Here is a 14,020-nt window from a genome sequence, read left to right as displayed (position 1 = left end):
GCGACTGGGGATCACGTACATCCTGTACGGGTGCAGTTCTAGCCTTCTAGGATACAGTGGGTACATGTACTGTTGCCTAGTGTTGGCTAGTGTTGGGTGTTTGCTCTTGCAGTGCGTTCAGCTTGTGCAGTAGCAGGCGATTCAAGTTTCAAGAGGCATCACAGGAAAACACCCGCGCAAGTGAAGTGTGGCATGATCGGAGAGTGGCATTGGATCAGGGATCGATGAGTCATCCCTAGCCAAAGACTTAAGTGTATAGACAACATTGCATACAATGAGAGTAGATATCAGATTCTAGTGCCACGCAAGTCAGGACACGCACTGCTGGCATCAATACGGATAATAGCCTCTCTCTGCGCAGAGCTAGAGAAACAGACTGTGCAAGGCAGAACGCATACATACATGTACATGTACACATACACGTAACACAACTACAGTCATGTAGATGTAGATGTTGCACGAAGCATTGTGGGGTGTGCAGCGTGTGTGAGTGAAGGTGTCCAATCTGGCTTCCGGTATGCACATGGATGCAGTGTAGCAAACCTGTTTTTTTTTTAGGATAGCTACCTCACACAGACAGGAGTGAACTTGTCCAGGCACCTTAGAACTGGCTTACGCCCACATTGACCTAGCTAGTCGTCCTCTGTCAGGACCATCACTCCATCACTGATACCAACGTTCCGGATAGCGTACACCACTGGGCCAATCACTGCCAGTCTAGGCACGTGGAAACGGAAATTGTCCCGCTCACCGACGAGTCCTGCATAGTGGACGGTAGCCCCGGACACGGCAGGGTGAGGGTGAGAGTGGAGTTCCTGACTCTACATACTACAGCGGCTACGGAGTATCTCTGGGGCACACTGCTGAGATGGTGTAGACCAATCGCTGTCCCGTCAATCACAATCCGGAGCGGTGACCCTCGCCAGGACCCTGAAGTGCACAGTGCAGCCGTTTGCATGCAGTGAATCATCAATCGCCATTGTGTCGCGAAGCAATGCAATGCCGCAATGCGAGAATACGTACATGTACATGTATATGTATACCCGACAGGTTGGTGCATACTCGCGCTATGCTCTCTACCGATCGCACTTCCCAGCTGGGAAATCCCTTCCGTTCCAAATAGCCTTTTTTCCCCAAAAGCGCGTCAGTGGCTTTTGTAATGCTTTTCACAGATCCCGTGCGGCTCAGGCCGGGTATAAAGAGCAGAAAAACATCCTCGGAATAACATTGCACCTTAGCACCTGTTTCGAATCATTTCTCCTCCTCTGTTTTCCTCCCTGAGTATCTGTGACGTTAACGCACATTTCTGTGGTTGGGTAATCAGTAGTGGTCACTTGTTTTCCTTATACGCCATTTCGCTCCCACTCCGGTAACGCCACATACATTTTGTCGCATCATTTTCACAACTCATTCTCCTTGGGTCAGTGGTTGAGATTTCAAATCTCCACGTCCTAATCCAGTTACGAGAATTGGGTGCTACGCGAAAGAAGATGTTGCAGGTGTACATGTATCTATTGGCGATGGTGGTGGTGGCGGTGTGCGTGTTCAGCCGACCGGCGGAGACAGCGCCTGTGTCCAGGGCCAGTGACGACGGTAAGCCCAGTGGCAGTGGGATCTCTCTGGGTTTAATGTCAGTACAATAATAATATTATAGCCCTCTGTTCACCCGTTCTTCAGGGAATTGTGATCACACTCTCACATTTTTGGGCAACGATCCCGTTTGACTTTGCGAAGTAAAAAAAGAATACATGCATGCATACACTGGTCCACTTCCCGTACCCTTCCAGGATTTCCCCCTTTTCCTGATCTCCTTCACAACGTGAGTGTTCCACTAGTAGTTAACGATTTCGGCCAGTATCCGGGAAGCGCAGGTGCTGGAATTTTGATGGAGCCAGTTGATATTGGCGATAGTACCTGCCACTCCTTTTCATATTCTCCGGTTAGAGTCTTTTTCCGCCGACGTCTGAAAGATTCGGATCATGATGGTTGAAAGCCAATATGAAAAGCCTGCTGGGGGAAAATGTACAACAGTTACTGTATGATTATGCAGTGCAGTTTGTATTTATTTATTTAAGGATTCCTCAAGCCAAGGGCTGTTTGCCTGTGTTGAAGTGAGGGATGAAACTGGATGGCAGGAAAAGCAGACTGGTCATTCCATAGATAGTAAGTTAGTGTGGGCACGGGTATACCCTCATGGGTAAGGCAATGGCGTCACATTGGCGTGTTGAGGGCAGGAAAGAACGTGAGAAATGATTGTTGACGCTTTATCCTTCAAGTACCATGTACCACGTACAGCTGTTCACGCACATGTATGCACGAAATGTACATGTACAGTGGGTGGATTGTCGGTCCAATGTGTCTGATCCCTTCTATACTCATACTCTGTACTTATCGGGCATTCAGTTTCGGCCAAAGACATTGGGTGTTTTGCGAAGATGGGAACCGTAGATCTACGACCCTGCACATAATTCACCCCGCTTCCCAGTTTCGAAGTTTATGAAGAATCCGCGACTTCCATCTTAGCGACACAAGGTTTCCAGGAAGAGGAACCATTGTCTGTCTCACGGTTTCTATTTCCCAATTCCAGTCCAAGGGATGGTTAAGGTTGAGGTTGGCTAGATTCTCCATACCATTGACATTGTGTTGCGTACAGGATCTCAGAAGGAAACCTTGAAAACAAAAAAAAACAAAAAATGTACCATCAGTGGTAGGATAAGTGGGACGCTTATCCACTTCGTGTTTACGATTGCATGAGAACAGTACAGTCTGTGCCATGCAATACCTACTTTGTTATACAAGTACTTGAAGTACTGTACTGGTACATTGTATGGCCCTCGCGGATGGCACACAACAAGCATCAGCCATGGATTCGAAGGTTTTATATCTATCTACATAATCCCCTTTGGACGCATCGCACATCCACCCAGTCGGAGGGGTATTCCCCGCACACTGCATAATTATAAACTAGTACAATCATGTTCACTTTGTGACGGCGTTCTGTAGCGTAGAAGCGGAAATAAACTGACACGCGTTGTCTGGTGGAAGCGAGTGTGAGTGGGATTTTCGGAATTGAAAATTTGTTTTCCTAAGTCACGCTAGCTATTCGTGGACATTGTCACTTTCAGATCTCCTGCTGATCCTTAACATTACATACACTGTACATATCAGGAGGTTAATGTGGCGGAAAATCAAGCGAACACATGTTAAATTCTGCCGTAAATACAATGAAGTGAGAGGGAGGACGATAATTGATACCACAGTACTGAGGCGATGCTAGAAGCGGCCTGGAGCTACATATACATGTACATGTACGTGCACACCCGCTCGAGATTACTATGGTAGACTCAGCAAAGCAACAGGGCTCTTGACGTCTTGTGTTCTATTGTCCACGCAACGACTGTCACGTCGTGGATGTCCACCTCATTTTCAAGCCCCAAATTGCACGTGGCATGAACGAGGCGTCCTCACGGCGTGCCAGCGCGTATCTACTTTTGTATGCGTGTGTGTATAATTATACATGTACATGTATGTGTGTGTGGGGGGGGGGGTGTACATGTATGTGTGTGTGTGTGTGGGGGGGGGGGGGGGTGTACATGTATGTGTGTGTGGGGGGGGTGTACATGTATGTGTGTGTGTGTGTGTGTGTGTGTGTGTGTGTGTGTGTGTGTGTACGTGTGTGTGTGTGTGTGTGTGTGTGTGTGTGTGTGTGTGTGTGTGTGTGTGTGTGTGTGTGTGTGTGTACGTGTGTACACTTGGGGAACAACAAGAGGGGTATTATGTGTCCCCAACATGAAAAGTAGGCCACAAGTAATTCGAGAGCACTTTCACCGACCTCAACGGAAAAGCAGCAAAGATTGGACGGAGTAGCTTCTGATAATCTGCCAAGGATTTGTAGAGGGCGGCTAGTGCAGCGCAAAGCTGAAAAGAGAGAATGCGGATGCATGTACATAATTAATATGTCGCGTACATGGTGCATTGTCTTGTCATAATCCTAAGCCGTCGTTCAGCGGCATCGAGAGTCTCTTTGTGCTCACATGCTGTCCCATTGTGATGTGTTATCTTGGAAAGGGCGTCGCAAAAACAACATTACCAAGTTTGTCCATGGACACGCTGAGTACAGTAAAAACTCAAACAGAGAATCAGCTATTGTGGAGGCACGATGCAAAACTAACAGTGCGATAGTATCTGAGCTCCCTCGACTGCGGGTGCGCATACCACTCCCAAGTACCATACTTCCATGACGGCCCGTGTCGTGTTTTTAAGGCTGATGCGCTGCAGAAATGTTGACATTGTCAATCAACAAGTTCGGCATGGCCAGGATTCATGTCTCAGATATCTTGCACGTTCTCGTCCTTCTGCTCCGGAATCGTTGCAGTGACACCAAAACTGAAACTGTTTAGCATGTGAGTGTGTATTAGTATTACACTACCCACATGTGGCTACCAGCAGGGCTAACTGCTTCTGGTGCGCTGACATGGGGTACTTGACGGAAGGGCACTTTCTTGATAATATTTTACTGATTGAGCACATTCCCCTGCGCTTCAGAAAGCCAATGGCCACTCGCACGCCTTCATCTCTGAGTCTGTTGCAAGGTACAGTACATGTAACACCCTGGCCTTTGTGAGTCTACAACCGTCACTCTAACCGAACAACGTGCACATCATTTGCAATTTGGACACTACTCAGGCTAGTACTTTCTGGCACGACAGCCACACCATAGCTCAGTGGTTAGAGCATCGCTGGCCTCAAGCGAAGGTCCCTGGTTCGAGTCCTGCTTGTAACAGTCAATTTTTTCTTCACACATTTCCCGTTTGCATGTTTCCCTCAAACCAGTGAAGATTACTACTCGTCGTAGCGGACTATTGCGCATCCATTCGTGCAAACCATTACACTGTATACCAAGTTCTATGGTATGTTATCGTGCATACCGGTACAGCTTCAAGAAAACGAGAGAATGGAGGTGATAGGTCAGCATTCCCATCAAGTAACGTTTGTAGTCCGCGACTGTAGCCTGGGTAAATACGAATGAATGCCGCGGCGATCGCCACACAGCGAGGCAGTCAACAGAGGTCGAAGCAGAAGTCACAATTGATTATTACTTGAAGTACACTGCTGCGACCTGTGTGCCACTAACAGAAAGAATAACTTCATACACACTGTATGCACGAAGGTTTTTTCTTACTTGACTGCAACGTCGCATCTTCGCAAATTGTGCAGCTCCATGACAATTATGATCCCTAAAGAATTAATTTTTTTGTCACGTAAGCTGTGTGCGCCTTACAATGTCATGTAGAACGGTGCGAGTGCCGAGCATTCTTCACAAAACGTCGAGTGTCACACGGCACACAATGGCATGATGAATGTCTACGTGCCATTACGACGTCGATGACAGATCTTCCAGTTCCGCTCTGCGCTTGTTTCATGGCCGGTCACTCCATCAGTGTACCATACATAAAAGATCTCACCTGAGCAAACAGTCCGAAGATGAATTCATAATTATTATGATGTGTGATGTACAGTTTACATGTATTGGAGGGGATCATGTGTCCTCGTAAAGAGCGCTTCATTTTGTGCTAATGGGGATACCTGCTGCGACCATTCGCAGTACAGCCTTGTTGTTGCTGTTGTTTGTATATTTAGAGTCGAAGAACAAACAGGCAAGTTTGATTACGTCATGATATCGACTAAGCTAAGCCTTGGTGGATTAAGTAGCCATCCAGGAAGCCGGCTGAAAATCGGTTCTGTGAAACGAAACAATATTGATGTCTACCGGATGTGTAGCGGGTTTTGTGACGTTGAAGTGTTTCAATGTCGTTATTTCATGTAATTTTCTATAAAGCAAATCCTAGAAGTGTGTATGTGTCTGGTGTATACAATACTCCCTTGCAGATGATATGACACACGCTATTCGATGCCCCACCAAGATATTTCCTACGAACGCCGTTTGTCAGCCAAACAGCTATGGCATGGTCTGCGGGTGCAGGCAATTGCCACAACAGCCTCTACGCCCCGTGCTGGTCTCTGCCGAAGACGTCAACAGCACTCTCATGTCGCCTGACGGGTATTTTCTGATCGTTCGGTGCACAGCGAACACAGCAAAGTCATCTCTACAATTGCTACCGGAATTCCGCTGCGAGCCCATCACGCCTCCTGAACGTAAGCCAGTGTGCTATCCGAAATTCGGAATACAATGTACAGTCAATTATGTAGATGGTTGTATGTTTGAGATTGACATGCACATGTAAATGTACTCGAAGTACATGTACATGTACAAGTACAGGAATACGTGCCATGCACGGACTTTGAGTAAGTGCAATAACGCTTTAGTCTCCCTTCACTGCTCCTGTACACGAGCCATGTGTATAGCAATCTCTCCTTACGGATGCCAAGAGCACAATAACCATGTCGCCTACTCTTGCTGATACTGATTGCTGACGTGGTGCCTATCACACTGGCATGACGTCACAGTAGCTCAGGCAATTATTATACAAATGGACGATTTTACAGTGCCTTGTGACGGAAGATGGCTGAGTTATCCCAGTTCAAAGGGCTAAACAATCGAAGAAAACAAACGATCAACAGGGATACATGGATAAACCTTCTACTTCATTATCCTGAGAGATTGTCAGTCTTTAGCAATAGATACCGATGCTTCACTCCATATACATTGTAGTGAGATAATACGATTGAAACGGACCCGGATGCAAAAGCTAGCACAGGAAAGTGCGGCCAGTAAGTGATCAAGTATCGGGGCATGGATGAGCAGCTAACTTCGTTACAAGCATTTCTCGATATGAGTCCACCAGTGGACGCACGCACGACATCTTTCAAGCTGTAAAACCAAGCAGCATTGTTCACATGGCGTAGTAGTAACGTGTTCACGATCTTGAAAGAACAATTTGTTTCTGTTTACTCGAGCACTTCACGCCTTTCTGTGCTGGGTGCGCACTATGCCCAAATTTGGCCCTACCTGGTTTTTGATATTCTTGACTTCTGTACAGAGACCATGCCTACTATCTACATGAGTACATGAGTAGTGCATGTGGCTCTGCTCCTCCACGCACTAGCACTATACACGGGCTAGTGTGTTGTGGAACGCCCTCCCAAGACCAGCCCAAAAACAACAATAGATCCTGCGGCTTCTATTCTTTTGGCTGCGCCTTCTTGAGCTGAGTTTATAATAATTATGTGCGCTACTACATGTACGTGTATAGTAGAATTTCTATTTTTGTATCTGTTTTCTACTCACAATGCCCCTGCTCCGTACACAGCAGTGTGACTAGCTGCACGGAAAGTGTTTCCTCTTGCAGCGCTCGTGTGTGTCGTGCCACTTAGGCACAGTCACAACACAAACCTCTTCAGCATCCCCAGATTGTACCCCGCCCAAAACAAACAAAAAACCCTTTCCCCAAATAATTACTGTGCTGCATATGGGCGAAACGAACACACTTAAATATTGTTCTAGCTTTGTGAAGCACTCACTGAGCCTTTTAGCTTCAGTAATGTCAACATCTGCTTTGAATTCGTATCATGTCGCTATTTCGCCAGTGGCTCCTTTCCTAGACTCAAGAGTCGATGTTGAAATATGTTACAATCTCCCCGCAGGTTGTTGGGTGTATTATTGGGAAATCTTCCTCCTCTGTAGTCCTCAATCGAATGCAAAGTAACCGCCACCGCATGATTGCGTACCAACTGACTCACATACATGTATTAGTGGGATTGAAACCTGCAAAGGTGATGAGAATGCCTTGGTAAAGATGGTCGAATGTCTACCAAAAGCGCACCAGTAATATTGAAGTTGAACCGCAGTCCGCTGCTCCAGCAGCACCCAGGCGAGCATTTGATGAGAGGTTGAAACGGTACTCTTGCGATTGAACATGACTCAGAAGTGCATCCTCTCATCTACATTGTATAAATAATCGCCTTTGTATCGGGGCGTTAAATGCGTTGACGAATGTAACAGTGCACACCAGCCGAAGCACAAACTACTAATCCCATCAGCCATAAGCCCATCTGCTTCAGTCGATGGTGATAAAAATTATTGACAACAAGTGGAGTGGGAAAGCGAAGTGATACTACGCTACCGAAACGTGTGGTGTGTACCCTCATTGTTCGTAGGTTCTCTTCCGCACCTTTCTGCGTTTACATGAAAGATTTAGCCAGCGATATCCATATCCATAATATCCTTCTCCCCAGTCCTGTCTCATGGACATGACGTATTGGAGTTGATGAATGCTCTTTGCACAGTCATTATACATACATGTAGGTCATGTACTTCAGCACCAACATCGATAGTGCACTGAGAATACCTTTTTAAAACCTGTATGTGCGGTGTTTTTTTTTCACAGCTCGGCGGTGCACCTTTTCTGCTGAAACCTTACCACAAGCCATAAGAATGTCCCAAGACATGCTGATCTTCGACTCAGATTCCAGTGTAGCCCAGAACGAGTCCTACCCGTCTGGAACGAAGTTGAGCATTTCAGGTTGCAAACAACCGTGGACACTACAGCGTGTACGCACTGGTGTTGATCCTGTTCTGACTTGTGTGGATGGACAGTGGACATTATCAGGACATGGATCACCGCTATGCCAAGGTGAGTTCAGAGCCAAGAAATTGCCCAAAATCAAGTTGCTCTCATGAAGCAAAGCTTTTGCATGTACTCGTATTATCCCCCTTTCGCCTGCAGTAATCACTGCTATCTAACGCTACACGTATTCTGGGTATATACCACAACTCGCAACAATAATTATCTTCACACCAAAAAACTATCTGACTGTGCTCTTTCAACCTGGAGAGAACAATAACGGGCGATCAACACCTTTCTAACGTCCGATCGAGGGTTGTTGTTTGCACGGTTGATTGTACACATGCATGCGTACTCGTACATGTACATTCTAGTCGTTATTAACAATACCGCATCATGATTGAATATATGTTGCATTGTGCTCTGTCTGTTCCTGATCTTGATGTTTGTGTTTTTCAACGCAGCATGCAGACTTAGCGCCCAAGGACGAGAGTACGCTGAGGAAAGGCACCTTGTCGTGGAGAGCAACGCCACAGCCTACGCAATTGGGTCCAACCTGCAACTGAAATGCAAGAAACACTTCGTTCAACATGGTGACGTCAACGTTCCTTGCTATCGACGTCCCGAGGATAACACGGCGGTATTTGGCCAGTTTCCTAGATGCGAACGTGAGTAGATAAAATAATTTTGCACACTTTATTTGAACTATTTTCACGGAGTCATGTTTTACATTGTACCGGTATGTCTGCTCAATCTGCTGCACACACATGTATAGCTCTTCGATTTTCGGCGACGAACTTGGCATGCATAGTGCGGTGGTTTTCGCTATTCCACATCATGAAGCGAACAGGCAATGACGCCATCTCACCATGCAGGTAGAATGATCAGTCCACGAAAGGCGCCGTGGATTAGACCACCCCACTGAGTATGCCTGACATCAATACAATCACATCATGTAAGTCTCCGACAAAAAAGGTTTCAACCTCGATCGTACGACTTGCGAGAGTAGTAAAGATGGTTGAGAGACTCGCCCCCTCTCCCCTGACTCACTTGTGAGGTCTGCTTTCGCCACTAAGGTGAACAAGCATAGCGGTGGCCTGCGACCCATGATGCAAAGGCTAGTTTCTGTGTTTCTGAACATTCAAGATAACCCTGACGCGAACCCCGCGAATATTATTATTGTTCTTGGTAAAGATCATCAGATGACGTTGAAATGCTTCTTGATTTTGTTTCGCTATACAGAGATGATGTGTGACATGACAGACCTCTCCCGACTGGGCATGAGAGCCATAAATGGGCACAGGTCGAGAGGATTTATTCGCGTGGGCAAGTCTGTCAACATCACCTGCGCCAAGCCAAGACGTGCACCGGCCTCTCGGGACCAGCAACACCACGGTCACCATGGAAGCAATCAACTGCGTTACCATGGCAAGAAAATGGTGGCCACCTGCTTTCCGCCACTGCACGCCACTGACCACGACGGCCAGTTGAACTGGGTGGGAAGGTTTCTGGTGGCGTCACCGAACGAAGCAGAGGAAAGCAGCCTGAGAGCTGCCTCCAGGAGCATGAATTGCAGATAGCGACCAGCTGTGCAGTCCAGTACGGACTATACATTCACATAAGAGTTTCTCAACCATGTTCCTCGTCTAATGTATTTTTCTGCGCTTATGCCCTATACATATTTATCCGTGTAGAGATTACTCCATATTTATTCAACAACAAAAAAGACAGCCGTCGAGACCTGGAATATGAATTATTTATTGTGCAATGCGCATAAAAGACGGGGTGGGGTGTACAAAGCTGGGATTATTGCCAATTGCGCTCCAGACATTTATGCTTAGACCTGACATTAGACGTGACATTATAATTATACAACAGAACATACCTGCCATTCAAATAAACTTAATAAAGTATACAAACAAACAAACAAACCTGCTGCGAGTTTTTAATACGCTCATGCCCATGCTCAGCATAATCCTTCAACTACGCTGCTGCTGCAACCACTAGGCTAGACTCTGCAACAGAACACTCTCAAACGGTTCTCATTTGGCTCTTTATCAATAGAGACTAGCAGTACTCGCACTAGAGACTGCTCACACTTGTACATGACTGTATTCCTTCAGCTCTTTAACTTGTTCCTTGCGGAGTTACGCATCATCTTTACCTTTTTCGGCCATTGCAAACTTGTGTTGCTTCCATATACCGGTACTCAGTACACCCCGGTACTCAGTACACCCCGGTACTCAGTACATGTATACGTACTAATCATATACACGCACTATGTACATGCAGCAAACATAAAATATAATTATCATTATCCTTTCTGATTTCGTTGGTAACCATCGCGTCCCCATCTGTTGAAAAACGCGTTCGTGTGTGCCTTGGGCTTGGTGAAATTTTGAAAAACTTGGGATTTGTTGAGAACATCTTGGCAAGGAGGTTCACCGATATGCCCAACAGTTGCAGTTGAGATACTAGACATGATTATTCTGTTGAAGTTCACTACTTCGCAGTCACGTGCATACTCATTTTCCATGTTGCATCGAAACAATACCCGTACAGTAGAATAAAGACTCAGGAATGATATTTAATGATTGCCTGATGATCGTGACTACGCGGAACTCGGAGTTGTAACACAGCTCTCTCTCTCTCTCTCTCTCTCTCTCTCTCTCTCTCTCTCTCTCTCTCTCTCTCTCTCTCTCTCTCTCTCTCTCTCTCTCTCTCTCTCTCTCTATCTATCTATCTATCTATCTATCTATCTATCTCTCTCTCTCTCTCTCTCTCTCTCTCTCTCTCTCTCTCTCTCTCTCTCTCTCTCTCTCTCTCTCTCTCTCTCTCTCTCTCTCTCTCTCTCTCTCTCTCTCTCTCTCTCTCTCTCTCTCTCTCTCTCTCTCTCTCTCTCTCTCTCTCTCTCTCTCTCTCTCTCTCTCTCTCTCTCTCTCTCTCTCTCTCTCTCTCTCTCTCTCTCTCTCTCTCTGTCTCTCCCTCTCTCTGTCTCTCTCTCTCTCTCTCTCTCTCTCTCTCTCTCTCTCTCTCTCTCTATCTCTATCTCTATCTATCTATCTTCTCTTTCTTCAGCTGCGAAATTCGCAGTCAGTCAGAAAGTGATGATTCCATGTCGACCGTACAATCGTGTACAATTCAGGGTTAATGTGTTACTGTTGCTATAACACCTTGCATCAAACACAATCCAAATTTTGCGTATCTCAGGAAAAGCAACAGGAAATTACTTTCTCCTGCCAAGTGGTACACAATTGGACGGTGTCCCGTCACTCCACTCAACTTCGGAGTCCTTAAAAAAATCCGTACAACGCAATGCAGGATGAAGTGCTGCCGCACAGGAGCCAACAGATGTTACGGGAAAAATCCTGATACTATCACTAACGGAAACCAATCAACGGTTATCATGTCCATCACACTGTTCAACTCGGTTACATTGCTGGTCTTCATTGTTGTAGTGACTTGAAAAGCACTCATAGAACACCTAGACCTCAAGACTCTAGCACGAAGAGCCATATGCATCCGCTTGAGGGATAGAATTGGCGTCTCAGTGGTGGAGATGATGAGGCTCTTGTAAGCCCTCTAGCGGATATCAGCTGTCATTGGTGCGCGGACTATGATCAGAATGTCAAAACAAATACGCCCTCATTTACTTGAACACGTACAATGTACATGTATCTCAATAATATTATGCTCAATCCATGACTGCCTGTCTCATGACTGCCTGTCTCATGACTGCCTGTCTCATGACTGCCTGTCACATGACTGCCTGTCTCACACTGGCTGTCACACGGTACACCTGCACCGGACAGGAGGATGGGACACTTTGTAAACCTGAACACCTTCTCCACTAGTACTCACTAGGGAATAAAATTTTAATTTCATCAGTCACTGTGACATACTCAATCTCCGGGCAGGGTTTTGACCATGGGTTTTCCCAGCGGACTCAGAATCACTGACCAAACCGATCACAATGAAGCCCAGTGAAGAACAAAGCATTCCCACTCTACATGTACACCAGCTAAAAGCATCAAAGTCAGAGTGCACTTACATGTACTGAAACTGAAAGAAACACAGCGACTGAGCCTTGCATCATTTTCTTTCATGTACCAAAGCCAATGGCCTTTCCTGAAGGCACTTCGGGGAAAACGGTCGAGGCTACGTCTTAACCACGAACAGATTAACTAAAGCCGCGTGGAGGTGAGTAGAATGGGATTTATCATGCTCGCAGAGCGAACGCAGTCAAGGAAGAGCATATAAATAATATAATCAAGCAAATACACACACAAACTTGAAGTTACAGCTAAGGGAGGGAGCGAGTGAGGGTTGCGATGGGTGGCGACTCGGAATTATTGCTAGCAGTGATATCACCGCACCTTCATATTATAGATAATCTCAGCATCAAAATGTGTAAAGGAAAGAGGCAATGTCCAACCAGTGCAAGTGAACAACAAATTATACATGTCATGTACATGTACATCAATGAGTAGGATCTATAATGTAGGTACATGTACATGTATATGTACTTGTACCTTCCACATGGGGACAGATACTCGCAACGTACGTTCGGGCCTGGTTTAAATTTGGCTTTCGAAAATGAGTTTTTCATTGCTACCAGGTTCGGCCTCATTTTCTCTGTGCTACCCTGATGGGTCCACAAAGGACGAAGCAGTTCGGTCCGCAGATTGCGTTGGTGACACATACAGATAGATTGGCCGCACATGCGTCATGCCGCTTGGAAACGTCAAGGAATTCCTCCACAACAGCAATTGTAACTCTACTGCGGCAACTCCACGCGGTGCGGTAGCCAATGGCAATGGATAGCTAAACGACGAAGAGACTGGAGAGCAGCTACAGTCTAATGTATGTGCACGCCTGTGCATTTTCAGACGGCTGCACAATGAGAGCTATGGTGATCGGAATGGACATCGGCGTGGTGTACGATCATAGAGAAGAGAGAGAGAGAGTCGTTCTTCTGCACGAATTTTATTATTTATTATTCTTATTCAGGCAGGCATAGTGGGATGCAGGCAGGCATAGTGGGATGGTCTAAGATCATGATTGAGAAACAGAGGGTACCAGGTTCAAGTCCTGCTTGGAAGCAGAAGGATTTTTTTCCAGCCGTGCTGCGACCCACAGTTATTTGGGAACTCGTGGCCTGGCACGAGGAAAACATGGATGCAGTGAATGGGATTTTCGGTCTTTGACCACTTGCTGGTGAGCTGATCTACTCACCTCCCACCGCTTTAGGAGCTGCGTCTGCGCCTTGATCCTTGAAGGGTGGTGGCGTTCCTACGGATGCGGAAAGCCCGGCTTCCAGCCGAGTCTCACGCGAACCGTGAATTTATTTTATTTTATTCTTTTAATCCACGATGGCGTGACGCCAATACGGCGCCGGCAATAGAGAGGTTGCGCACAACGAAAATTCGTTAGATTATGACTGTTCGGGTTTAAGTAACGAAAGTTGCTACGAAGATCCGTCCAAACGCGACCGA

At 46.4% G+C, this 14,020-nt stretch overlaps 1 protein-coding gene across 1 annotated transcript; it reads left to right on the top strand.

Moving 5' to 3' along the window:
- Nucleotides 1-622: 622 nt before the first annotated feature.
- Nucleotides 623-10,107, top strand: LOC135818918 (uncharacterized). The gene is made up of 5 exons (XM_065332103.1): nt 623-1,593; nt 5,890-6,156; nt 8,349-8,594; nt 8,990-9,193; nt 9,768-10,107. Exons 1-5 carry the CDS (start codon nt 1,491-1,493, stop codon nt 10,103-10,105), a joined length of 1,158 nt encoding a protein of 385 aa, XP_065188175.1. The 5' UTR covers nt 623-1,490; the 3' UTR covers nt 10,106-10,107.
- Nucleotides 10,108-14,020: the final 3,913 nt, after the last annotated feature.

This window comes from Sycon ciliatum, chromosome 6 (assembly GCF_964019385.1).
Source record: "Sycon ciliatum chromosome 6, ocSycCili1.1, whole genome shotgun sequence".
NCBI lineage: Eukaryota > Metazoa > Porifera > Calcarea > Leucosolenida > Sycettidae > Sycon > Sycon ciliatum.
This window is presented reverse-complemented; position numbering and strand designations above follow the sequence as displayed.